This window comes from Chelonus insularis, unplaced genomic scaffold (genome assembly GCF_013357705.1).
Source record: "Chelonus insularis isolate UGA/USDA-ARS -01 unplaced genomic scaffold, ASM1335770v1 contig_116_pilon, whole genome shotgun sequence".
Taxonomy (NCBI): Eukaryota; Metazoa; Arthropoda; class Insecta; order Hymenoptera; family Braconidae; genus Chelonus; species Chelonus insularis.
This window is the reverse complement of record NW_023276357.1, coordinates 1,835,635-1,862,959: the sequence shown is the minus strand read 5'-3', so window position 1 is coordinate 1,862,959 and position 27,325 is coordinate 1,835,635. Positions and strand designations below refer to the sequence as shown.

General features: G+C 28.8%; 8 protein-coding genes and 2 long non-coding RNA genes across 14 annotated transcripts; 5 read left to right on the top strand and 5 right to left on the bottom strand.

Annotated features, from left to right (window-relative positions):
- The first annotated feature begins 43 nt into the window (after nt 1-43).
- On the top strand, nt 44-3,255 carry LOC118064249 (dnaJ homolog subfamily C member 11). The gene is made up of 8 exons (XM_035078732.1): nt 44-212; nt 520-649; nt 723-966; nt 1,075-1,388; nt 1,460-1,667; nt 1,832-2,396; nt 2,477-2,606; nt 2,674-3,255. Exons 1-8 carry the CDS (start codon nt 141-143, stop codon nt 2,694-2,696), a joined length of 1,686 nt encoding a protein of 561 aa, XP_034934623.1. The 5' UTR covers nt 44-140; the 3' UTR covers nt 2,697-3,255.
- Nucleotides 3,256-3,461: 206 nt separating this feature from the next.
- Nucleotides 3,462-5,078, top strand: Sirt4 (Sirtuin 4). The gene is made up of 3 exons (XM_035078743.1): nt 3,462-3,718; nt 3,971-4,247; nt 4,322-5,078. The coding sequence occupies exons 1-3, from the start codon at nt 3,652-3,654 to the stop codon at nt 4,953-4,955; spliced, it is 978 nt and encodes a 325-aa protein (XP_034934634.1). The 5' UTR covers nt 3,462-3,651; the 3' UTR covers nt 4,956-5,078.
- Nucleotides 5,029-11,163, bottom strand: LOC118064275 (acidic phospholipase A2 PA4). 5 transcript variants are annotated; one of them, XM_035078785.1, is made up of 5 exons: nt 10,922-11,163; nt 7,099-7,356; nt 6,130-6,467; nt 5,836-5,992; nt 5,029-5,614 (listed from the first exon to the last, which is right to left on the bottom strand). In XM_035078785.1, exons 2-5 carry the CDS (start codon nt 7,351-7,353, stop codon nt 5,600-5,602), a joined length of 765 nt encoding a protein of 254 aa, XP_034934676.1. In that variant the 5' UTR covers nt 7,354-7,356; nt 10,922-11,163; the 3' UTR covers nt 5,029-5,599. The 5 variants fall into 5 exon arrangements, with proteins under 5 accessions (XP_034934676.1, XP_034934685.1, XP_034934660.1 ...); XM_035078794.1 differs by lacking the exon at nt 10,922-11,163 and adding an exon at nt 9,565-10,011; XM_035078769.1 differs by lacking the exon at nt 10,922-11,163 and adding an exon at nt 7,446-8,008.
- On the top strand, nt 8,318-10,586 carry LOC118064302 (uncharacterized). The gene is made up of 3 exons (XR_004690043.1): nt 8,318-8,792; nt 8,862-8,936; nt 10,032-10,586. It is a non-coding gene; the product is annotated as an uncharacterized lncRNA (long non-coding RNA).
- Nucleotides 11,164-11,682: 519 nt separating the features above from the next.
- LOC118064269 (apolipoprotein D-like) lies at nt 11,683-14,455 on the bottom strand. Its single transcript, XM_035078755.1, has 5 exons — nt 14,320-14,455; nt 13,431-13,550; nt 13,195-13,321; nt 12,677-12,772; nt 11,683-12,461 (listed from the first exon to the last, which is right to left on the bottom strand). Exons 2-5 carry the CDS (start codon nt 13,548-13,550, stop codon nt 11,974-11,976), a joined length of 831 nt encoding a protein of 276 aa, XP_034934646.1. The 5' UTR covers nt 14,320-14,455; the 3' UTR covers nt 11,683-11,973.
- On the top strand, nt 12,415-13,594 carry LOC118064308 (uncharacterized). Its single transcript, XR_004690044.1, has 2 exons — nt 12,415-12,554; nt 12,632-13,594. It is a non-coding gene; the product is annotated as an uncharacterized lncRNA (long non-coding RNA).
- Nucleotides 14,456-15,677: 1,222 nt separating the features above from the next.
- On the bottom strand, nt 15,678-18,583 carry LOC118075074 (Cyclin-dependent kinase 1). The gene is made up of 4 exons (XM_035096705.1): nt 18,345-18,583; nt 17,434-17,729; nt 17,010-17,329; nt 15,678-16,698 (listed from the first exon to the last, which is right to left on the bottom strand). The coding sequence occupies exons 1-4, from the start codon at nt 18,379-18,381 to the stop codon at nt 16,452-16,454; spliced, it is 900 nt and encodes a 299-aa protein (XP_034952596.1). The 5' UTR covers nt 18,382-18,583; the 3' UTR covers nt 15,678-16,451.
- A 414-nt stretch (nt 18,584-18,997) lies between these two features.
- LOC118074605 (arginine/serine-rich coiled-coil protein 2) lies at nt 18,998-22,957 on the bottom strand. The gene is made up of 5 exons (XM_035095968.1): nt 22,669-22,957; nt 22,203-22,286; nt 21,124-21,254; nt 20,062-20,695; nt 18,998-19,849 (listed from the first exon to the last, which is right to left on the bottom strand). The coding sequence occupies exons 1-5, from the start codon at nt 22,729-22,731 to the stop codon at nt 19,556-19,558; spliced, it is 1,206 nt and encodes a 401-aa protein (XP_034951859.1). The 5' UTR covers nt 22,732-22,957; the 3' UTR covers nt 18,998-19,555.
- Nucleotides 22,958-23,219: 262 nt separating this feature from the next.
- Arp8 (Actin-related protein 8) lies at nt 23,220-25,896 on the top strand. Its single transcript, XM_035096575.1, has 8 exons — nt 23,220-23,557; nt 23,650-23,817; nt 23,902-24,393; nt 24,493-24,837; nt 24,910-25,056; nt 25,176-25,395; nt 25,480-25,608; nt 25,684-25,896. Exons 1-8 carry the CDS (start codon nt 23,528-23,530, stop codon nt 25,860-25,862), a joined length of 1,710 nt encoding a protein of 569 aa, XP_034952466.1. The 5' UTR covers nt 23,220-23,527; the 3' UTR covers nt 25,863-25,896.
- LOC118075003 (uncharacterized) lies at nt 25,625-27,319 on the bottom strand. Its single transcript, XM_035096586.1, has 5 exons — nt 27,175-27,319; nt 26,672-27,048; nt 26,426-26,561; nt 26,284-26,340; nt 25,625-26,216 (listed from the first exon to the last, which is right to left on the bottom strand). Exons 1-5 carry the CDS (start codon nt 27,175-27,177, stop codon nt 26,064-26,066), a joined length of 726 nt encoding a protein of 241 aa, XP_034952477.1. The 5' UTR covers nt 27,178-27,319; the 3' UTR covers nt 25,625-26,063.
- Between the last annotated feature and the right edge of the window lie 6 nt (nt 27,320-27,325).

Genomic DNA, 27,325 nt, shown 5'->3' with positions numbered 1-27,325 from the left:
AAAAACACATTGCGCCCTCTAAAATAATTATGTACATTAATCGCGCACGCCGGTTTGGAGTAAATTTTATTGTAACCTAAATTAAAAATAGGGACGAAGGTTAAAATAAAGAGTAATAGTGAAGGAAAAAAATTAATAAAATGGATAATGACAATGAGCAAGAAAATGTTAATGAAGAGGATTATTATACTTTTCTCAATTTACCAAGAAACGTAAGATGTTATGATTGTTAAACTCTTTTTTTTTTGAGTGCAATGCTTCAATTGTTTGTGCAATTAATTCTAATTATTTAAATAAAATCTCATATAATAATCTTTCAATTGATTAATACTTTTACTGTTTTTTTTTCATTTATTTTCACAAGAAACGGTGACAATATGTGTTAAAAATTAATACTTTGTTTTCTTGTTTTATTTTTTGTTAGTCAATTCATCTAGAACTTGTATCAGAATTTAATAGCTTACCAAAAAATAATAAAAGTTAATGTTAATTAAACTCATTTAACTGATATTTATTTAGGCAACACCTGAAGAAATTCATCAAGCTTATAGAAGACAAAGTAGACTTTATCATCCCGATAAACACGTGGATCCAGTACTGAAGAAAAAAGCAGAGACTCTGTTTAGTCGAACAAATAAAGCATATGAAGGTACTTAAAATATTAGTCATTGGTTAAATAACAACGAAATGGAGTAAATGTATTTTTATTTTCCCTCATGCAGTGTTAAGTGATCCTCACCAAAGAGCTATTTATGACTCCCTCGGAGTTAGAGGATTGGAAACACAAGGATGGGAAATAGTTCAAAGAACAAAAACTCCCCAAGAAATAAGAGAGGAATATGAAAGAATTGCTAAGGAAAGGGAAGATAGATTATTGCAACAAAGGACTAATCCTAAAGGCAATATAACTGTTTACGTGAATGCAACTAATATTTTTAATAGCTACGATGAAGAATATGATGTTGGGTAATTAAACAATTATTCTAACGATTAAGTAATTTCAAAACTTGTTATGCATCGTTTCAATTTTTTATTTTAATTAATAATTTAAATTAAACAATTATATCTTCATAGAAACGGATTATTTAGTGGTGTCGAAATTAGTGGAATGTCTTTTCAACAATCAATTGAAGCTCCCCTGACTTTAAAAGATACATTGACTCTCTACGGCCAGTTAGATGCTGAAAATGGTACCGGAGTAGGTACGGTAAATGTTGCTGCTCGAAAAACACTATCATCAAAGAGTTGGGTGGAATTAGATGTAGGAGCTGGTAACGGACCTGTAACGTCAGTTAAATGTTATCGGTCTCTGACCCAGCGATTATTTTTCACTGGAGCCATAATTCTTCAATTTAAACCTAATGAAGTCCGACCCGGACTAGTTGCTTGTGAGTAATTTAATGCAAATACAATATGTAGTTGATGTTAAATTAATTTAATTTTTTATCACTCTTCACAGCTTTAGGCCAACAATTAGATAAACACACAGTTGGATATATAACATATAAAGGTGGAATTCAAAACGGAATGACTACAATGATCGTAAGAGATACTCCAGAATCATACACTTCCTTTACTTTACAATTCGGATTGGTTAACAGCTTTGCTAGTCTTAGTTATACTTATAAAATGGTGGAAAAAGAAATGAAATTACGAGGAACGTTAAAGTTAGTTGAAAAATATTTTACCACACTACTTATCTTTTTTTTTATTTACATTTAACATGAACTTACCATTCAGATAATCTATTTTATCATGAAAAGTAAAACAAACATTTTTGTAACATTATAAAAATATCCACATAGACTTTAATTCTTGGGTTTAATTATAGGGTAGGTACTCTCGGAGCATATTTAGAGTACGGAGCTGAAAAAAAGGTATCAAAACATAGTGCATTATCTGCATCTGTACGCGTCGGTGTACCAAATGGTGTCACATTAAGGATTAAATTAATTCGTGCATCACAGTCTTACTTATTTCCAATTCATTTATGTGAAGAAATTGTTCCCGCACCAGTTTTCTATGCCACAGTGGTACCTCTTATAACGTGGACAGTTGTCAAGAAGATAGTTATTGAGCCAATGATAAAAGAACAGAAAGAAAGGGAGAAAGAAAAACAAAAGGAATTGAATAAAGCTAGAATGTTAGAAAAACAACGTGAAGCTAAAGCAGCTATTGAACTAATGATGGCTACATTTAGTAGAATTAGAGCTGAAGAAGAAGCTAAAGGTGGTTTAGTTATTACGAAAGCATTATATGGACGCTTTGTTTATCCTGATAAACGAAATCAGCAACAAGAAGTTGGAAATGATTCAAAGGACGATGTTATTGATGTTACTATTCCATTACAGTGCTTAGTTATTAACTCTAGATTAGTTCTACATGAAGCCTCGAAGGTAAAAACTTTTTTAATAGAAAACTAAATAGTTGGATACATGATTAATTAAATTTATCTATTTGGTAATTAATCTTTCAGAGTGAATTACCTGGCTTCTATGATCCATGTTTTGGGGAAGATAAGCAGCTTCTTTTACAGTATCTATTTCATCGACAGACACATGAATGTCTTATAAAAGATAATGAACCTCTCCGAATACCAGTGCAATGTAAGTATAACTTAAAAATTTCAAAAATGATATATGATATTTACTTTATAAATTTTCTACATTTCAGCTCATCGTGTCAACATGACTTGACATAAAAAACGGATTTCAAAAGCAAAACAAACACAATAATTAACTAAATTTATATAGATTCTTTCGCTTCTAAATTAGCTTTAGGTGATTTACTTAGAACATAAAAATCCTACTAGCATATTATGAAGAAAAGCGTACTTTAAATTACATTTTCAATATTCAATGATTAAAACAATTATTATAAATGAAATTACGAAATTAATTTTTATTCTGCATCTTATTGAATAGTCAGATATAAAAATTAAAAAGTTTGAAACAAATACTTATTTATATGTTCATGTTTTGACTCTTACATAGAAATTATGTATGAATATTAATTAGTTAATTTAAAAAACTTTATTCATACTCAATATATCATTTTACTAACATAGTCGTTAATGAAATACGAGTCCAGTCAGTTTATCGTACTCTTATACGGTTGACGCTTCAGTCTAATTGTTACAAGCATATATTAATACATGGTTAAATTAATTATGATACTTGTGAAATATGAAAAGATAGCAAGAAGTAAAGAACACTATATTTTTTAAATCGTATAAATTGTGATGTGATATAATAAATAGTAAGCATGTTTAATTACTTTATATCGTATTCATAATAAATATTTTAGTCATTATAATATTGATATTATTGTATGTAACATGTGTTCAAAATTAAATATTAAATCAAATATATATTCAATTCAGTCATAACAGATGTCGAATTTTTCTTCCTTATCTAAATATACAGGACTATTGTGATCTAATCGATCATGTGATTGTGTAGTTGTATTCATTTGTATGTAAACACAGTGGAAAGTGAGTAGTGATTCAATTATGTATATAAATAATTTGTTTTTGCAAAATATGTTGTCAACAAGTATTTTAATACTCTACAATTCTTTAAAGTTATACTAATCACAACTTGGATGAAATAGATAATTAATAATAATTTGTAAATTTATAACACGAGAAATATGGGTGCTATTAATAATTTTATTGATGTTAACCTCCAAACGGTGATAATTGGACGCCTACTTCCTAGTAAGAATATTCGTATTTTAGAAATAAATTAACATTTTTATGATTATAAATTTACACTATTACATAATTATTTATGTCAGAAGAATATTTGTCATACATTTTTAAAAATTAAGAGGTTATATTTCAACTTAAATTTGAATTACTAACTAGTATATTAAATAATTAAATATTTTGTTAATAGATTTAACATTCATATATTTTTGATTAAAAAAATATATATAATTTGCTTATTATATCATGTTTATGTTATAGGTATTACAAAATTTTCTAATCTTGCTTTTGTTCCTAAATATCAACCTCCGAAACCAAGTGATTTAACAAAATTAGAACAATTTATTGAGAATCAAGGAAAATTATGTGTTATAACTGGAGCTGGAGTCTCTACTGAGAGTGGGATACCAGATTATAGGTCAGAAGGAGTGGGTTTATATGCCACGAGTAATAGGAGACCAGTTTTATATCAGGATTTCAGAAAACATGATTATGTGAGGCGAAGGTATTGGGCTAGAAATTATGTTGGATGGCCAAGGTGATTTTACATTTCTTTCTAATTTATTACTTACAATAAAATCCTATCTACCAGTTATTTTTCATTGATTACAGATTTTCTAATTTCCAACCAAATTTTACACACAAAATTATAAGTCATTTAGAAGAGGTAGGTCAAGTATCATGCATAGTAACTCAAAATGTTGATGGATTACACTCTAAAGCTGGTAGTCGTAATGTAATAGAGCTTCATGGAACAGCTTATACTGTAATGTGCTTAAACTGTGATCAAAAAATTAGTCGTCATACTTTCCAAAAAACTTTAGATAATTTAAATCCATCTGTAACTGCTGTAACTAAAGAAATAAGACCTGATGGTGATGTTGAGCTCTCTGAAGAACAAATAAAGGATTTTGTTCTACCATCCTGTTCGAATTGTGGTGGAATTCTAAAACCAGATATAGTATTTTTCGGAGATAATGTACCAAAGTCAGTTGTTGGGAGAGTTGAATGTGCTGTGGATGATGCTAATGCTTTGTTAGTCCTCGGAACGTCCTTGACGACATTCTCTGGATTTCGAATAATATTACAAGCAGTAGAATCTAAAAAGCCTATTGCCATAGTCAACATCGGTGATACTAGAGCTGATAAATACGCAAATGTCAAATTAGAGAGTCGATGTGGAGAAGTTTTTACGCAATTATTTCCCACAATGAATTTTAATGATAAAAACAATGCTTTAAGATAACACAAACAGCGGATCTAGTGATAATAACTTTATAGGTTTTAAAATAATAAAATATAAATATTATATTCACTTGTTTATTAATATATTTTATGACTCCGTCATTAATTGTAAAATCGATCATGATATGTAACAATAAAAAGTCTATCTTTACATTATCATGGTTCCTTGTTTTTATATCATAGTTATTAGTTACATCTATAAGTTCATTTGTTATTTATGATAATTAGTTTCTTAAAATAATTTGCATATACTCTTATATCACATTTTGATTTGAGAATTATTTTCTATTTTAACCATTTTTTATCAATTAATTTCTAAAAAAAATCCTATTTTCATACTTTTGAAGAAAAATCTATCATACTAGTCTTTATGTGTTTAAATTTCTGATAGGTAAATATTCAAAAGAAACTTCAACTCATCTATTTACAAAGTAATATGAATTAATTAATAATTACTATACTTAGTGCACTAATAAAATATTTAAATTCAATTATTACTCTATGACTCGAATAAAAATTATTTAAGAATTGAGTTTTTTTTTTTGATGCATCTGCAATTACATGTTCATGTTGAGAGGCATCAGAGGAACGTACTTCTCACTGGGCTGAAATTTGTACTGAGAACATAGACGATTTGATTCTTCCTCACCGTATCCAGTTCTGTAAATAGAAAAATAAATAAATTAATAAATATTTATTGAATAATTATTCAACCAATAGTTAGATTTAACTACTCAGATTCATCAATAATTTTTTTATATTTTTAAACCTCCACCAATACTAGAAAAACTTTTTGATTAATAAAAAAATGTATCCCAAGTCATTCAACCCAGTGTTTTATCCATCACCAAATTAATTAATTTAAAAAAAAAATAAATAACCGATTGATATCGTTGTTTTGGACTAGAAAATGTATTTCTAACTACTCCTGTGATGAAATCAAAGATCGTCCTCAGTACAGGTGTTGCTGTCTGTCTCCAAGCGCGTTGCGAGTTTGAGAAATATCTTGGTGACCTCTGCCACTCAAGGCCAATCCTACTGTAATATTATTCAGCAATTGATCAACAAAAGCTACATAAAAAAATAAAATAAAAGAAAAAAAGAAAAATAGAAGGAACACAATAAAAATTAATGGAAAAAGGTAATGTAAATTTAAAACTAAACACAAGACTGACCTTTGCCATTGAGAACACGGACGTCGTTCTTTAAAGCACGTAACTTGAATGACATTGAAGAAAAGAGCGCCAAGTGTATTAGCAACTTCGGTATTCAAGTTTTGGAGGCATCTTCTGAATTTAGCATCACAATCGCAGTGTGATCGAGTGAAAGGGGAATTATTACAGATACCATTGATACATTCTTGAGGACTTATTGTGACTGGACAATGATCGTGTTCCCTGCAGCATGCATCTTCAGCTGCATGATGACCCAGATCATCGTAAGAAGCTGCCAAAGAACCTGGTCCACACCATTTAGTTCCGGGATAAATGAGTCCTCCTCCAGCAGGCTGATCCTACGTGACAATATTCATTGTACATAATTTCTATCGATGAATAAATAGGAAAACATTTATTATTGTTGAATAATGATTTAATGATGTACAAGATTAATGACGAGGCTATTATTACATTCTACAACATTATTTTTATCAAATTAACAATTTTAATTCATCATATCAAGGAAGATTTTTTCTAGGTACAAAATCCAAGAAAATTCTATAGTATTCAAAGCGTTATTATTATTTTTTTCAAATCAATTAAGTTTTTTTTTTTAATTCTTTTATAAATAACTAAAATGTTGAAATCATTAGTGCAGAAATTAATGCAAAAAAATTAAAACTTTCCATGTTATTTATGTTTTTAGTATCTAAACTATGATTAAGATTCTTCCAGCAGTCATTTCCAAGTATAGTACACACAACAACGATAAAAACATAAGGTTCTTTTATTTTTTGTATACAATTTTCAACAAATGACATTGAAGCTCGTACATTTTTTTTTTGAAAATAAAATTAACTTGGAGTTAAAAGAAATTTTTACAAATGCAATATTATTGTTATTTGTTATAAATAGTTCTGAGTAATGTTAGCTGAAAAAGTTATTATTAAATTATCGGGTAATATTATGGAACTGAATGATCATTACCTTTCCCTTGCTTCTAGATGCCTTGCAAGTTTCTTCGAGATCATTGACCAGATTAGTTGACATTTGACGAACTCTCTTCGGATCAGCACCAAGAATCATCCTTTGAATTACCCCTCGATCGTGGTACAGTGCACAAAAAGGTGCATCAGCATTTAGTTCGATCATTTTAGACATTCCATTATCAGCAACCAAGACACTCGCTTTGGAATCAGTGCACCAAAACACCAGTAATATTGACAGAATTATAAAATGCATTTTCTGAAACACAAATTTACGTGATATTTCATCAATAAATTCATCTAATAAAATTCTAATTCAAATGAGAATTAACCATTAACAATATTTACCATCAATTTAATTAAACAAAATTTTCACAAAAATATTAAAACAACCTCCTATGTTTTGAATGAAAATTATATGAAAGTGATTTTCTTTAGCTGGTATTAATGATTGTCAGAGTGGTTGTTCCTGACCTTATTGGACAAATTCTGGAGGAAGACTGAGCTCTCACCCTTCCATTCACTTGACTGTGTGAATCTGAAGTCTGACTTGAGTAAAATAAAAAAAGCAAAATGATTCTATCAACCACAAACGATGAATAATTACAGTGAATAGCATTCACTTGTCTAATACACCTCTTTTCACCACATTTTTTTTTTATGAAGATGTAATTTTTTATCTTGATTGCTAAATATTAAATTGGCTTGAAAACTAATCAACCCTTTATGTCTATATGTTTATAAAGTTTGTAATTTTTTTATAAACACAAACAAATTAATCACGTATTGTTCAAGTACTAGATATCAGAGAGATTTTTTTATCTTTTCGAACAGAACTATTCAAAGTTCAGAGTTTTTATTCTAATGTTTTGATTCGAACAAGTGTACAAGCCTGTCAATCGAAGACTAACGATTGATGCTCACCACCATAGCAATTTATTCAAAAAGCAACAATCAATGAATTGATAGGCAATCTTTTTCATAATTGATTACAAGCGAATTATTAGAAACAAATTACCGCCAGAAAATTGTAATATTTAGTCATCTAATGAGTCATTGATGTACATGATAGTTTATTATCATTAGAAATTTATCACGTGTGGATACAACAGGTATTCTTAAATAATCAAATCGGTAATAAATGAATAATTTCATTTCGAGAAATTTAGAAACAACTTGATGAATACTTCAGTGATGTAACAGATTATTAACCTGTTTTAGATTTTATCAAGTTCATGTTGTCATTTATTAGTCATTGAATTTTCACAAATTTCTACCCAAATAGAAATGAGTAGTATAGAATAGATTGTAATCTGTTTATCTTTCTTATTACATCTTTATTTATTGATACGGTAGCCTTTCTGTCGTTGTTTACATTCAGATAAGATTCATACACCTGTCGTGAGCCTACGATACCTTAAAAACAAAACACCATCGATTAATGTTTATGATGTGATTCAAAATACAATGATATGTTATGTAGTGTTGAGTAACGTATTGTTTAGAAATAGATGTATTGACAAGATCTACATATATATTGTGACTCGAGCTGAATGGAATTTTTTTTCATGCAATAAAAGATAATGGAAGAATTTGTAAGTAATGAATTTTCCCTCAGGGACAATGCAATATTCTTGGTGTTTATGTTCTGAACCTGAAATTGAAGGACTTTCGACTGGATATCCTTCCTCCTACGTATGTCTTGATTCTTTATAAACTCATACATTTAATTATTGCAAAAATTATTCACAGCTTCTTTTTCAGAATTGAAAAACTGTGGAGTATTGCTATGAGTTTTTATTTAATTACATATTGGAGTGAATAAGAAGAAATCGTTAGGTAAGTTGAACTTGAAGACACCTCAAGTTTAGATGAGTTATTTTTTTCAGTTTATGTGAAGATAATAATTTATTGGTAATTTGACGTCTAAAAAATGAATAATGTAGTATATTTCATTGTTTAAAAAAATTTCTCAGAAATCAGTGATTGTAGTAAAATAATTTCAAAGAATCTGCTCGGTTGATTTTTTAATAATAGTCAAATAAAAATAATCAGAGCGATTTTCTTAAATTACAAAATTGACAGTTAATAGTTATTTAATCAGAATAAATTGCTCAACCGTAAGTTTTCATGGCAAATAATTCAAAGGTTGAAACTATCTCAGACTTAATACTTAACTTATAACTGCAATCACATAAAGAAAATTTATTCAACTTTTTCCTAAAATGTTATTAGTAACATAGTCCTATAAAATAGTGTTTTTTTTTCTTCTAAACAATATTGATAATTAAAACTCTTTAAGACAAATTCACTTTATACAACAACAATTTTTCCCAAGATGTTGAAATAAATTCTATACTTCATGTTTTAGTAAGTTTACAATATACGGTCATTGTTTTTTTTTTTTATGATTTTAGTAATAATAATTGAACAAAATGTAGGTCAGTAAAAATGCACTGTGACTCACCGTCAATTAAATTACACGTGTACAAATTGCAATGTGACATTCATCGACCTGATGAAGTGATCTTTAAAGTCAAATCTCCGTTTGAAATAATTTAAATTGATGAGGATGACACTCCCCTTATTTATTCCCCTATCAGTATCATCGTCAAAACTAGTTGACCAGTCAATTACCTTTTTTGAGTGGATTATAGTGTTTACTAATTGCACAAGATATGAGAGACATAATACTTGAGGTCATCAGCAATATAGTGAAAACCTTTTGAGTTTAATTTATTCTACATCTATTACTGCCACTGTCAGTTTACAAAAGCCACATTTTACATTATTTTCATGCCTAAATTCTTAAATAAGTCACATTATTGTTGAATAGATATTAAAATACGTGGTTGTGGTTTGTAAAAGAATATAATTATCATTCCAATCTGTTAGAGAACTCACATAAAGAATTTTCTAACGACTCTATTACAGGAAATAAATAAAATCTTCATGTGATTGGGTGGATTCTGGTGTGTTTAGAATTCGTATTTATTTCATCTGCGCAAAAGCATGACCCTTAAGATGCGGATCCCGCATTGCGCACTACGGATCAAAGCCACCCTCAATTCAACTGAGTTTCAGTACTCAGCATTCAGGGGACAATTTAGCCAATTAAACTTATTCATAGTGAATGTTATGAATTGATGAGTTTAATTAATTATTTGACCTTCACCTGATCTTCGAGAAAAACTAGGTCAATTGTAAATAGTGGAAAATTTTTATAAGCAACAGTTTTAATAAAAGTATGAAATTGTTTTGAGTTGAAGTAATTGAACACAAATGTTTTGTATCGGTAGCAAAACTGTTTAGTTAAGCTAGTAAATTTGTTTCTTTGTCAAAAGGAAAGTTGTCAGATTTAGTTTAATTTAAAAATGTTTTATTAATAATAAATGCAGTGTAATGATTTAAAATTATTAGAAATTAATCTTAGATTAATTGTCATCGATTATATAATATGCATTTTAGAAATGGAAATGAATATTTACAACAAACACGTATAGTGAGTTATGAATCGATTCAGTTGATTTATTTGTTCTCATTTGCCATAAAAAACACTTTTCTCTATACCTTCTATTGATTCAGGTATTTTTAAATATACATATAAAAAAATATTACATCAAATGTTTGCAAATAAAATAAACGTAGATTCTAGTGATTTGTTATTAAATTTCTTCTTTAAAAGAATTTATTTAATTATTTTTATTGGAGCAAAAAAATCATTTAACAGTGCTCATAGTTTGATTAAAAATAATTTTATAAATAAATCGAAATGTTTTTTTAAATTTAAATAATTGTAAAAAATTTAATTGATAATTTGGTACCTTGTATTTTTAAGTTGCTGGTAATTAATTTCTGTAATGATTTAAAAATTCAATCAGCAAGTGTTATTGCACCCTTCTATGATCAATTGGTGATAACAGTGGTGAAATAATCTCTAGAGTTAAAAAATTTATCAAAATTACTATCACTCTTCAGCAGCCACCAACAGACTGATCGTCTGCTAACAGCTCAGGACGTTAATATTGAAACACGCACGAGGATCAAGGTGTGAGTACTGAGTCTGCCGAACAGTTTAAAACTATCATTTATGTATGGATTTACAAATCCTAACTATGTATCATATTAACATCATAAAAATCACCCTGGACCCTGTGGACATTGGTCATCGAAATATGTTTGTTTATTTTATTCATGAATACATTGACTTAATAGTTGATAAACATGTGTACTGACCACCTGACAGTTGACAAAAATCAATAAATTAAACATCGTTGCTATTATGTTGCTATTTTCTTTATTAAGTTAATACCAACGTCTCATTTATGTATTATCAATCCATCGAAATATTTGTATGCAGCAATGATTATTTTTTAAATTTACGGCTCAAACAATTTTCAAATCAAAATTTATTGACAATATAATTTTTTCTAATGATTTATTATAAATAATAGTGATAATTGATCATTTCTTTTTATGAATTAAAAATTTCATGCAATATGTTAGGGATGAAGAACTTGATTTTTTTTCGGAATGTGCAAGGATATTGACGCTTTAAAGCTGTGATAAAATAAAAATTGATGAGTTAAAGAATAATTAACAAATCTTTATTGATAGATCTAATATTCACAGGAGTCAGTCAATAATTTTGTTCTTTCGAGATCATACTCCATATTATAAATTTATATGATCTAAATAACTATCATTCATCAGTGTAACATGTTGATTATACATATTACAATTATCACGATCATTAAAAACTAACATGAGATATTACAAATGCTGAATCCTTCTAAAACTACATTAACAAATGCTTGATCAGTAGTTTTTAATTATTAGTCAGTCAGAAAAATAAAACGACGTGCATCGTTTTTATTTAAGGAATCCATTCAACTTCATTGGTTTCAATTTTATCATCATTATTTTTAGGAATAGTAGCTACATGAGCAGGATATTCAGGTGTTTTATTATCATCATCAGAAGCAGCTCCAGCGATTTTATGATAAACTTCAGATCCCTTGCTAACCACCCATTCGTAACCATCACCTAATTTCTCGCCAGCTTTACGGAAGACGTTACTTAAGTTTTCAGTTGAAAATGTGTCAGGGTTGATGTCAATTTTAACAGGATCATCACCCTTGTCACAACCAGTTTGGGGTACTATGCTTAGATCGAATGGATTGACACTGAAGCTTGTTAACTTGGCACGAAGAGAATCAACAATTGATTTATCGAGTTCTTTCGTACGAGAGAGGATTGTTGCACTTCGTCGATGAGCAAATCCAAGTCTCTGACAAGTGAAGATACCAGCATATGTGTCGTAATCAGTTGCAAATACTACGTGGGATGCACTTCCAGCAACACCTGTAATTAAAATAATGCTGTTAATTAATCATGATTAATTAAATGATTAAAAATAAAAGATGAAGTTAGATGGTTTTTATGATATTTAAAAAGGTAATTAATTAATTAATACTTTATTTATTGTCCATTATGTTCTTTACTTTTAATTATTTTATTTTTTTTTTTCAAAGTTGCAGGTGGAGTTTGAAATGTATTTTTTTTTTTTAAATACTTACTCAAAGGAAAACGAACTTGCATACGACCTGGTACACTTGGTTCTGGTACAGACAATTCACCAGTGTAATGATACTCGTGTTTCAGGGGCGTGAGACCTACAACAATACAATAAATTTATATATGTTACATATCGCTCCTAAATAGTAGATCGTTATAGTACAATAGATCCCACTTTATCGGCATTTATCTCATTGACGTCTTTTTGCTCATATCGACCTCTTCATGAAGCTTGACGAGAGCTAATCGAGCTATGCATGACGCATGCTCATTAAATTTTTATGGAGGACAATTTAAATCATATTCGATAACTTTTCTTAGTATTTTCACATTAAATTTATGTCACTTCATTTGTGAAATTATGTGAATATATTCTAGTATATATCATTAAGATGATAAAGTTATTAATTACTTCAATCTTGGTATTATGAGTCAGAACTTGGACTCTAAATTATAATCAAACTTTAAATGAGATAGATAAATATAGATAAATATTTATGAGAAAGATAACAAATGTTACCTAAAACAGGATGGTTGGATTGTTGAGTAATTCTATATTCGCCAGGCTCCTCACCACGAGTGTAATTGTATCCAACACATTTACTTCCGGTTGATGTTTTTTGGATGACATACCAGTAGCCCAAGAACTATAAAAAATATTTTTACCATTAATTCAAACGAAACATGAGATAGAATTTTTAAAAATAATAATTGTTGTATTAAAACAATTGTAGATAATTTTTTTTTAGATTTTACCTTGCTCATTTGAAATCCTACCATAGGTTCCACAATTGGGCATACTCCCAAGTGATAAGTATGAGCATTTGCAATCACCAAAATGCTGGCCAAAAAGGCAATAGCAGTTATTGTCTTCATCTAATAAAAAATGAAAAAATTTTCTTATTATTAACAATGAAAAATAGCATTTCTAATTGAAAACCTACAATTTAATGTTTAATAATAATAGTAATTAGCATTTGGCGAATTTTATTTTCATAAATATGATTCACCTTGAACGTAATAACTCAGAGCAAGGACCTTTGTATGTCGAGTGCCAATGTCATACATTCAACTGATTAACTCATAAGTAATTTGAATATTTTGAAGAGTAAAGTATGAAAGTGAGTTTTATTATGATTGATCCTATTGACCTATTCATGCATTCACTCTGTTGTGTTATAAAAAAATGAAAAAATAATTTACATTGACTAATTGAAAGAATGTTTTATTGTTTGCTCCATTATTAAATTCTCTACTTATGTAGCTCTATCTTACTGGATCTCATTTGTTGTTTGGAAGACTTTCTCTTCTTTTATTTGAAACAAAACTTTGAATTTTAATAAAATTCAACAATCTTTTCTATTCTTTAAATTAATTAAAGTCCAAACTCACTCTTAATCTCAGCTAAGTAATAATTACTACATCGAAAGTTGATTGAAAAATCTCTTATCTATAGTTCAAGAAGTAAAAAGCTTCTGATAAACGTATGCTAAATATTAATGTAACTTCTGGTAGTTATAATGATAATAATGATAATTATTATCATTATTCTTATTATTATTGAAAAGTATTTGATGATGACAGAAGAGATGATTTTTAAAATCTTTAAAAAGTTTATAGTGATGACTAATAGTTGTGTACTTACATTGATCTGTAAAATGTACACTCTGCACTTAGTGATCTCTAAACAGTGACTGTGAGTATCTTACCATCCTCTTCATATATATGCGATCCCCCTCCAAACTTTCAATCAAGAATGTAAATCCTTTTTCAACGAATGATGACGAATCGCTGCAATTCTTCAGGCCTGGCTGAAGCCTCATCAGTACCTAGCCCTCAAAACATTGTATTGTTTACTGTGCTCTTCCTGAATGAGTCAACCAAGTCGATTACATGACTTCAGTCAAGTTTTAAGCTCTATAAGTTCAATGAATTCATTAGAACTAATGATACTAATTATTACAAGTGATGTTATTATCCTTAATTTTTAGTTTACCCATTCATTAGTTTGCTTAATAGATATTTTTAATTACATTTTATCTTTAACAACTTATATTTGCTCCGAAATAATAACAATTATAGCTACCATTGTTGTTTATTATTGTTTTATTATAGCATTCAGATGAAAGCAACATTAAATGCTAGTGGAAAATGGAATTAGCGTTTTAGAACATTCAAATTGTATAACAGAACTCTAGTCGCTTTAAAAAATAGAACGTAAAAAGTATGACAAAGACTCAAACTAATACAGCATAACATGACATGTCAAAACGTTTGACCTGACACGAGTATAAAGCTTCCGAGAAAACTTTATCCTCTGGGATTTTACGTGTATATGACAATAGAATCTAAATACGTATAAATTAAAAATAAAATCAATTCTAACACTATTTATAATAAATAAACTTATTAAGACTTTTCATTATATAAGAGCAGCCTTTGTTGAAAATTATGCATTAGAAATTGATAAATTATCTCATTCGTTTTTCAAATGGTAATTTTCAAAAAACGTATCTTTAAAAAGCAATCAAAATTTTCCCACATTCCAAAAGATGTTTGAAACGATTCATTAAAATATATGAGCAATGAATTAATTAAAAAAATAAGGGAGAAATTTACTGTAAGAATTATAAGACTAAGAAATAAATAAGATAATTTCCTACGATTGCCATTTCTTTCAAGGCTACAACTTATTTAATATAAACGAGTACATAAAGAATTAAACAAATTTTCGATTTTAAGAATTAATTATTTAAATATTAAAAAGCTGTTTCTATATAATCAGAAAACGATAATCGAATATATCAATAATTGGTGCCTGTAATTGAATTAAGAATTATGCATAAATTAAATTAAGAGTTGATATAAATATAGCTTAATATTAACAACAATTTCATATTATTTTTATTTTGTTACTTAAAAAATTGTACTTTACGATTTCAAGTAAAATCACATAACAAATTTTTTTCATAAATGTTTTTATTATTTTTTTTTTTGGTTTTATCATAGTTTTTAAAATGGAATGAATAAATGACATATTACTATATAAAAGTTTAAACATTAATTTACCATATTTACTACACGTTTTGTTTAAATATTTACAAAAGCTGTTTTTTATTGCCCGCAAATTAAATTTTATAAGAAAATTTGGCGATAACGTAGTAACAAGTGTATTTTCACTAAGAATAAACAACACTCATAAATCAATTGGCAGATTGACTCCGTTTGGAAAAATTCGTGAATGATTAAACATTTTTTTCTGATTAACGTATCTAAAACGTTAATGAGAAAAATATTTTAATTATTCTTCAGAAAGGCATAATGGTAACTTAGCAATAAAACTGAAATATAAACAATAAGCTTATGATTAATCTTAAAAATAGTAAAATTGAGCTTTATCAAATTTTTCCTCTAATCAAAGAGATCTATCTCAGTAATTTTATTACTATTCATTTGAGAGTAAAAGTTGAGCATTTAAAATATTCATTTTACTCGGAATAATAATTTTAAAACTATTTCTTGAATTGGGACAGAAATTTAAAATACAATTTTAAAAAGTAGCGTCATAGATAAAATTTTGTTCCAATATAATTGCAATAAAATTTCTAAGTTTACAAAATATTTCTAATGTCTTTTTTTAATGATAATAAATATAAGAAATGTAATATAACGCGGATTGTGTTGGTAATTGTGAAGTTTAACCTCTAAATTATATTAATAAATAAATGTAAAAAAATAATAAATAAATATTGAGTGATTATGTCATTCACAGAATTATCAATATCCCCATGGCAATTTTCGCGTATCCAAATCGTCGAAATAAGCATGTTTCAATGCAGCACGTGCAGAAATTCGATGTTCAGGATTATAGATAAGCATCGATTGAAGAAGGTCAAGACCATTTTCATCTAATTGCTTTACTTGACTAGCCAAGTTATTTGTTGTCCAGTTAGGAAACGTTGCTTTGTAGTCAGAAAGTTGAGTAACCCCCGGCCAATTTTCTTCTGTGGGCGTTTTTAAAACGCTGCAAACAGAAAATTTAATCAAATTCAATTCAGTTTGAACCGTATATAATGCAGTATATTAAATTACTAGCATAGTTTTAGAGTTGGAATTTATTAATATTTCAGCTACAACTTCATTAACATAATTAACCAAAACTCCAAAAACTATTAAACACAAATTAGTTCAAATTATTTTTAAGCATTTTTTACTTAATTATATGAAAGTCTTTGTAGGGAGGTATGTGGAGAAATTTTTTTTTAACAATTGAATCTACGTGCTAACTACGTACACATGATAAGAACTAATATATACTAATGATGAAATACTTACCGGAAAATCCTGAATAATTGATCAATCTCACTATCACCTTGGAAGAGAGGTTTCTTTGTGGCCATTTCTGCAAATATACATCCAATGCTCCAAACATCAATGGCACACGTGTACCTAGTAGTTCCTAGAAGAATTTCTGGAGCTCGATACCACAGAGTCACGACTTCGTGAGTATAAACTCTAACTGGAATACCAAAAGCTCGTCCTAGACCGAAATCAGCCACCTTGATGACTCCTTTGCTATCGATGAGTAAATTTTGAGGCTTAAGATCCCGATGTAGAACTCGACGAGTGTGACAGAATAGAATAGCTGTTGTAATCTATAAATGAAAGATTTTATCATTATAATTAATTCATCATACTAAATTATCAACAATTGGTAGTCAATCCTTAAATTTAAAATTATTTTTCTTGGATCCATTACCTGATAAAGATAAGATTGAACAGTTTTAGGATCCATAAGTTTTCCATTGCCCAAAGTGTCCATGTATTTCTTCAAATCCATTGTAAGATACTCAAAAATAAGGTAAAGTCTGGATTCCTCCATGAGAACATCGAGTAATCCAACAACATTAGGATGCTTCAACTCTTTCAATAATGATATTTCCCTAATTGCTGTTGATGGAATACCTTCATCCTCACTTTCTAAACGTATCTTCTTCATTGCCACTATATCACCAGTTTTCTTATGTTTTCCCTTGTAAACAACTCCATAGGTGCCTACAAAATTATTAAGTCATAATTTCAATCATATCTCGTTGAAGGATGCAACAGGTAGTATCAATAATATCTATGAACTTCAATGAATTGTAAGTTTTAAAATGTATTAAAACTTTTTATTAAATTAATAACTCGAAATAGATAAATAATCAATAAAAAAAATATTTAATGAAAGCAACAAGTTAATTAATTATTTGAAAAATATTCATCAATTATGTTTAGAATAATAATATTAATGTAGTAATTCAATTGACAAATATATAAATGTTTATCAATAATTAATACTATGGAATTGCGTCATAAGAAATAATAAACGATAATTATAATGTCATTAATATGAAGACAGGTGCAACACATCTGATATGCTCAATTGATCAAAGAAAGCCTCGATCAACTAAAAATGTCGTCTTTATTGATCTTTTATTGACACTTTGACTTATTCATTTTTTAAATGTTTAAACATTTGGATAAATTTTTTAATAACTGATATCTGGTAATGAGGGTTTTATAATATGTCTGTCAATATTCAGTTTCGATTGTTCTTCAAAAATTAATAAAAGATGCGCTACAGACTCATTGAATGGTTTTGTAGTATATTTTGATGTGAGCACTTACCTTCACCAATTTTTTCGATTTTTATGTAGTTATCCATGGTTATTTATCGTGAAAGGCCTTACAAGGCCTATATTTATTCTAAATATATATAAAAACTATCACAGACTTTGAGTTTGTTAATTAAAATAGAATATTTTTTAGGTGGCCCTGCAAGTTTATCCAGGATGCAGCTGCTCGATTTCTATCCTTTACACCGAACGTTAGCAATTCCTAACGCTCAAATTCAAACATGAAGAAGATACAAAAGAAAAAAGTATACATTTCTTTTCATCAAACTTTTGACCAATCAAAAACAAGAAGATAAGAACATCAACGCGCTCTGTTGGCTTTGTTTGCAATAATTTTAAAACAAAATAAATTATTTATTATTTAAATAATACTTTTTCCATTAAATTTTTATCACCATAAATATTTAAATTTTTTTAAGAATATTATTTAGTAATAATACTGATGACAAGAGCTCGAAGAATAGTTGACAATGCTATTTGCATCTTCAAATTGTAGGTTATGTTTTAACTAAGTTGTGCGCAAACTGTTGACCGCTAGATTCAAAAAAAAAATATATTCTCGTTGATCATAAATGAAGATTATATTAACAAAATTATGTTATATTTATAAATAAAGTGTACAATTTGTTAAATTCTTTATGTTTATTGAAAAAATTTGAATTTGCAATTTATACTTTAGTAAAATCGACATAAATGATACAATGTATTATCTTAAATATAAATCTACTTACATTTTATATCAACATTATAAACTAATTTTTGTGAATTGTTGGTTTGAACAAACTTCTAGTCAAGAAAAACTATGCTCTATCTACCAGGTCTCGAGTTTTTTTTCCAGCAGCAAACATAAATATCCATATATTCATAAAAGTCTTATTGAAAAATTTTATTTAGAAAGCTTTTTACGAATATTTCTGCATTATATGTAATAATTATTAATATTGTTTCCAAACAATTCCAATTTAACAAAAAATACTCTATACAAATTATAGAGTATCAACAACCTTTCTCTTGAATAGCAAATCTTTTTTACCAAGATTTTCTAACTATTAATATTAGTTTATCATACAATAAAAGTATTCTTACACTTAAATAGTTTATTACAACTTTTATCATATTTAACTTCAACCCTTTGAATAGTTTTGAAATTTATATCTATATTATAAATATATATATATATATTTATATAAAAGCGCACACAATCTATCGAGGAAATTGATACCCACTGCTAGCATAACCAAGACCAACTCCACGTTGGGTATGGGTTGTTGCACGAGCAACTTCATACTGTTGTTCCATATTGCTAAACATTTCTTCTTGTTTTTTCAAAATATCTGGTTTTGTTCCAGGAGCTGGTGTTGATGGAACTTCATTCTTGATTCCCATTAGTCTTTTAAATTTGGCAGTCATTTTACCATCTTCATCGTGAGTGAATGTCGTTCCTACCCATGTATTGGATCCAACTGCAGCTGTATTTTTACTTTCATCTTGTTTTGACTAATTTCAACAATTAAAACAAATTTGAGTATTGATATTTTTAATTCCTTCAATTAAAATAGCTAACTTAATTATTAAAATAACAACTTGGATGAATATACCAGTAATTGATAGTTAATTTTCATTTCAATAAATCTAATCGAATTTACAAAAATGAATTATAACGTCGTAACTAAATAGTTAATCAATTATAATAATAAAATAATTAATACCTTATTTGCCCAAAGCAGCTTCCGCTTCTGAATCTGTTCAGCATACTTCCCTGCTGTTGCAGTAGTCAAAGGATTATAATAATTCTGTTCCTTAAACAACGCTGGCATAGCTGCTGATCCTTCAGGAGCTTTCAACTCAATCCCAAGTTTCTCTAGTTGTGCTAATTTATTTCTGCCTTTCTCTTCTCTGTAACTCATCGGCCTGAATGATGATACACGATCTTTGGATCTAGACCTAGATCTAGATCTTCTGTCTTTGTCTTTCTGATGAGATGGTCTATCGTCACGATGTCTGTCTTTGGTTCTCTCTGATCTAAAGTGTCTTCGGTCTCGATCTCGCGTTCTGGCCGACCTATCACTTCCATGACGACGATCTTTGTCTTTTTTGTCACGATCATCTCTTCGATCTTCCCTTCCTGATGTTGAATTTTTGTCTCTTCGTCGGTCGTCATCTCGATGCCTTCTGTCGTCGTCTCGTTTTCTGGAGTCTTTGTTGTCATAGTCTCGTGATCTCTTGTCATCATTAGATGATCGTCGACATTTTTCTTCGGAATTGTGTGAACGATCATTTCGGCTGTCAGATCTTTTTGAATCCCCTCGGTAACTTGATTTGTGACTGTCATGGTCCGAACGCCTGTAAAACGATTACGTTCTGCAGGGGTATACCACACAGATTCGTATTATTAATCGACTCTTAAAAAGATTCTATAGTTAATATGAGTCGTTTTTCTTTCTTTTTCTTTTATAATAATAAAAAACTGAGTGAATGTTTAAATTAGATTGTATTTGATAAAATAATATAACCTGATTTTATGGCCCGAATGAAAGATGAAAAGATAATTGTTTGATACCAATTATCTTTTCAATTTTTTTTTGCATTATATCATAATTATCAATAAAATCATCTGATAATAGCTAGATGTAACAATTATCAAAGATGATTATATTTTCATAAGTATTAGAACATTTCAATGTTCCCCGTACTATTAATAAATCTAGGAATGTTTTTGAAGCATAGAAAATATGTTCAAATATAAAAGATCAAAAACCAAACCAGCATACCTCTGGTCTGTGGGGGAAGATCGCGGACGTGCAGAATCTAATTTTGAAGAACTTAACGACCGACTTGATTGTGGACTGTGGGTTCCTTCTTCACTGTCTGATTGTTCAGAGGAATGATTGTTGTTACTCTCCTATAGAAAGAAAAATAATAATAAACTATTATAAACATGTCTTATTATTCAAATATATTGAAGAAAAAAATATTAAATTATACTTATAACTTTAACTCCCAAAACCAAGTTGATGGATTTATAATTGGTAATAGGATCAAGGATACATGTTTTCGTTAGTCGATATTTTTTGTAAATATCTAATTTAGAATATAAAATTATAACAAATAAATTCTTTCGACAAATAGCTATTTCCGATTATTTTTTTTTATTAGTTATTTTATTTTTTCAAAGACTAACAAAGACACCCGATTATCCTTCCAATAATCCAGGTAATTTTGTGTATAAATAAATCACCTACATCTTTCACGCAATTTTATTGTCGATTTATGTAAGAATTCTTTTTGTACTTAGTAGTGTTACCTTTAGCCGGCATCCTCTACTCACCTAAGTCTTCGGGTTAGAACTTGGGGGGTAGACTAGAAAGACCCTCGTACAGCATTGACCTTGCCGAGGTGCGGAGATATTGTATCATGTATTATCAACAGAGCTACGTGTTAATATTCTCTCACGAAATGGTACCATTCCCACTTACTTATAATATTATATTGTATACTTTTTTAAAAATAACTCTCTAATCAATTTTATTTACATTTAATCTTTACCGATAAACGAGGTCATGTTTCATTATTCTTCTCTCATTATACCACCGAATAAATTAGCAAAAAAAAAAATTCCTTATCATCATTTCTTTGGATACGAAAAATCAATTGAATAATAGATTAACAATAAGCTTTTCTGATATTAAACATGACTTCGTAATATCGAAAAAAAAAAAATAGAAAAAAACTTTCCCTGCTTATTAAGAACGGGACAACCTAAGTATTGTTGCAATCTTATTGCCCTAATTTTAAATATATAAAAATAAATATAATAAATAAATTGGTAATCCTTTTTATATATTTATACCTCACTCATATCCATTTGAACTGGATCATAATTGACATCATTAGCTTGTTTACTACGGATATGATTTTTTTCTTCATTGGATATCTGAAAATAACAAAACTAATTAACCAACCCTTTGTGATAAATTTGTGTTGTGAATATGTGTGTCTATCAACTCATATAAGAAATAATGAAGATTTATTTTTATAAGATATATATAACAACTTGATCTTTTTAATTACAGTATGTGAATAAACAGTTACTTTAACACTAATTCCAACCAAGTTCTGAAATTGGTTTAAATTTTTAAGGTTATAACAAATGTTGAGTTCTTTTTATATTTGATAAATAATAAATAAACATGCGAATATGAATAGATCATGTTGTTTGAATAGCGAATAGTAAGTCAAGCGTCATACAACTTGTGTGTAGGTAGCATACTGTAGTAAATAAAGTTAAAAAAATCAAAACTTAATCAAATAATTACCTTAGCGTCATCGGAATTATTGCTATTTTCACCATCACTGCCGTAATTCATCAGTGAATTCATAATGGCGAGGAAAGACAATTGATATGAATGAAATTTAAGCCACAACTTCTGCTTATTTTTTGCTACTTTTCACTGCTAATACTTTTTCGTCCTTGCTTGTGTTTTATCCACACACACCCGAACTAAACGTATAAGTGTAATTTGTCTATTTTATCGAACTGGACTATCCCCACTACGTCTCAAATTTTGTGTGAATCATGCGCCTCCGCTAGAAATGTAATTTAACCAGTAAATTTATCGGAAATTACCGAGTTCATTTTACCATATAAACTAGCCATACAAAAAAATTCTAATTCCTGATTGGCTGAAATATGAACTGTGGGTCCAACAGAAATTTTCAATTTTCAGCGCCATTTTTGATTGTAGCACCACAGGTGGTCAACTTATGTACTAAATGACACAAATGTTTGAAGAATTTTGAGATGTGATTTCTAGGTAAAGGTTTTATTCTCTGGTTCAATTAATTGAATACAATGATCAGTGTATTGTCGAAGTTTTGTAAATAAAACAAACATCAAAACATAAAGTATTATTCAATCGTGAAGATTTTAACGTATAATTGTTATTTACACAAGTAAATATATTTTTATTTCCAAGATACAGCCAAAAATAATTTCAATTCATAATTAGTATATGAAACAATATTTTTATGAATATGTTTGATCATTTTACCGGTGTTAGAATATTATGTGCATGTGTAATATAAATGATTACATCAATGATTATTATAAAAAAATGAAATTTTATTTATGAACTAATTTAAACAATTTTTTGGAAAAATTTTCAATAATTCAACATGCCTGTTTTTCATGAATCGTGTAGTGAGGTAATTAAAAATTTATTAATAAATAAATAAAAACTTTTTCAACGTATTATAGCATCAGTGCATTAAATTGAATTTATTTTTTTCCATTTTAGCAAATCCAAGCTCAAACGGTAATTATAATTCATCCTGGATCTCAAAATATTAGGATCGGAAGAGCTTCCGATTTAAATCCTGTCACAATGTTACACGCTGTAGCTAGAAGACGACTACCTAATGGCATGATACGTAAAGATACATATCTACCACCATTAGTTACGAAGGTATTAAAATAATTGACTATTAATTCTAATTAGTCCAAGTAACAAAATCAAATAAACGTTAACAATACATTTCATTTAAATTAGACAAAAGAGCTCACTCAAGCTATGGAAGAGTCGAGACTTCAAGTATCACATACCCTCCAGTCTTGTTTACAATCAGATGGTCGTAGAAGGTATGCAACCCCACCTCAACAAATAGCAGCATTTAACAGAAGATCCAATCCCGAAGTGCTGGCAATAAATAATGAAGATTGGGTTAAAACAGATAGTGATGTAATTATAGGAGATGATATTATAAATTTGAACCCTGATGAAGATTACAACATCCACTTTCCATATCGTCGCGGTGATCTTCATGTACATTCAGGTCCAGGTGGTAGTCTCACAGCAGTATTAGCTGACTTAAAAACTATTTGGGAATATGTTATTGCAAAAAAACTCAACATTCCATTGCGTGATTTAAAACACTATAAAGCAGTCTTAGTGATCCCTGATATTTATAATCGTCAGTACCTAAAAGAATTAATGACTTTGGTTCTCTGTCACATCAACTTTGGAAGTTGTTTTTTGCTTCAGGTAATTTTTGCTCACAAAATATATTTTATTGCTAAATAATTATCAGGTTGAGGAAATTTTTTTGAATAATGAATTATTCAATTTTACTACAATTTCTAGGATCATGTAGCAGCAACTTTTGGAGCAGGTTTAGGATATGCTTGTGTTGTGGACGTTGGTCATGAGAAAACTTCAGTTTCTTGTGTCGAAGATGGAATTTCTCATAGAAATACTCGTGTACGTATGGACTATGGAGGTGGCGATATTACCCAGACATTTTTTTGGCTTCTACAAAAATCTGCTTTTCCATACAAGACCTGTGATCCTCTCAATAGACCGGATGCAGTGTTACTCAGTGAACTGAAGAAAGAATTTTGTCATGTTGACTTAAATGTTTGTGGATCTCAAGAGAAATCTTTCTTAGTTAAGAAACCCAAAGCACCTGTGGAAAAATATATCTTACAGGTTTGAACATTTATTTTCAAGTCAGATAAAGTGAAAAATAATTTTATAAATAATGTTGACTTGAACTTTTAGGTTGGAGATGAATGTTTAATTGCTCCGTTGAGTCTATTCCAACCTGAACTATTTAAAATCACCGGTACACATAATGCTCATGTTCAAAAACGGTATACTGGGGATTCAGAAGATCCCCATGACGATAATTATCTTCGAGAAACAAGTGTAAGTTATAATGAATTTACAGAACTCATAACTTTTCCAGTAAAGTTTTTAAATTAATTATTGAATTTTTTTTTCTTTATATATTTATGAAGATATTTATATTATTTATATAATTACAGAGAAGAGGAATAAAAGAAAATTTAGAGCAAACTTTAGAGCTGCAAGAGGAAGTTGCACCACCTGCTGTAACTGGCGAAGAAGAAGTAGTTGTTGATAACGTGGATGCTGCCCCAATAGTTATATCTAATCGTGACTTGGATGCTCCACGAGAGTTTGTAGTCGGTCCCCAACAACTTCTAGGACTTGACCATGCAGTTTTACAAAGTATCGATCGTTGTCGTAAGTTATCCAGTTGATATTTTTTATTTAATAAAACTTCTGTGTTTCTCTTATCTTATATAATAAACAATGTTTTTGCGATAGCTACGGAAGATCTTAAAAGAAAAATGTACAGTTGTATTCTCGTTGTTGGGTCAGGAATGAAATTTCAAGGTATTGGAATGTGGCTTCATAATAGAATATCCCTACAGATACCTTACGTGTATAGAGCAGGTAGAGAATAATTTAATTTTTATTTTGTAGTAAAGCTTTATTAAAAAATATATCTAATTCTATACATTATTTTAGAACAATTGGACATAATTACACAGCCAAAAGAAATGGACCCAGGTATGACTTCATGGAAAGGTGCAGCAATTCTTAGCTGTTTAGAATCAGCACAAGAGCTTTGGATAACTCAAGAAGAATGGGAACGTTTTGGTGTTAGAGTTTTACGAGAACGAGCACCTTTTATGTGGTGGCAATAATTTTTCAAGATCTAATTAATTAATTTAATTACAATGTCAGAATTCAAGAAAAAACTATGTAAAAACGTGATGAATTTTCTCGAATGAAGAAAAGTATTTCATAAAGGTATAATTAGAATTGTTAATAATGATTGAAAGAATATTTATTCTTGATATATATTTGTTGAACTTTTTTGATAATCTTCTTTCAACAATTTTCTCTCACACGAGATCCATCAGCCTTATTTTGTTTTTATCATTTCGGTGATAGGTCACGATGTCAGCTTCGATCAAAAATTCTATACAGTCTAAAAAGTAAGGGTCTACATCGATGTAAACATTATCACCGCCTTTTGCATGAGCTTTCGTGAGTTTCTGTAAATATTTATTCATTTATTTTTATGTTATTATATTTTCATATTCATAATTTTATAATACTTACTGCAAGTAACTCATTAAACCCATCATTATCAGGTAATACCATATCTACTACAGATGCCTGGAACATAATAATTTTATATTTAAAAAGTGATCAGTTAATATTTGATTAACTAATGATAGATTTATATAAAAATTATCGTTACCAAATCATGTTTAACTGAAGAAAACATTTCTTTAGCAATTTTCATTTCAGCATCGTAGGTTGTATTTGTAACATTTTCAGTTGCATCTAAACAAATTTCTTTCATTCTATCTATCGTGCTTATTCGATTTTCTAAACTGTAGAAAATAATTAATTTTCACAACACAATGAATATAATCAAGACATCAATGAATGATTGATATTTTTTTTGTAACAAATAAAAAAGGATAAAACTAGTTATACTTACTAGGTAATATTATTTTTCGATTTATTTAAACTTTCTGAAAGATCTTTGACAACGTCCTCCATACGAGCAACTTCTTGCTCTAATTCCCAAACAGTCAACGCATATGAGTCCTTCGTATGAGCAATAGGCTGACTTTTATGATCGTAATCACAAGGATTATTTAGTAAGCTTTGGAGCATCCTGCTCTGTTTCAATTGGACATCTTTTGGAGTTGAATCGGCAGTTAAAGTTTCAACTTGATTATTAGTACAAATATTGAGCAATTCGTCCATTTGCTCATGTAACTCTTGTTGAACTTCTTTAAGATGATCGTAGGTATCTTCAAGGGTAAATTCGCCTATTACATTTTCAGAAGATCTGTTGGTAGTGTTTTCATCCTGTTAGAAAATAGGTTTTTAAATTAATAATTAAATTGAATAATCAAATATAACCTTATTTTATGAAAATAAGTTAAAATTAGGTGTGATTTTAGGTTATAATTATTCATAATTTAGGAATCTTACCATTTTAATAATACTAATAAAAGAATTATTAATTAATAATGAAAAAAATGTGTTTATTTGCAAAGTAAACTCAATTATTTAATTTTTATTGTTTATGTTACAACTACACATTTTGGCGGTTTTTGAACTTTCCACGTCGGTAAGTTCGGAC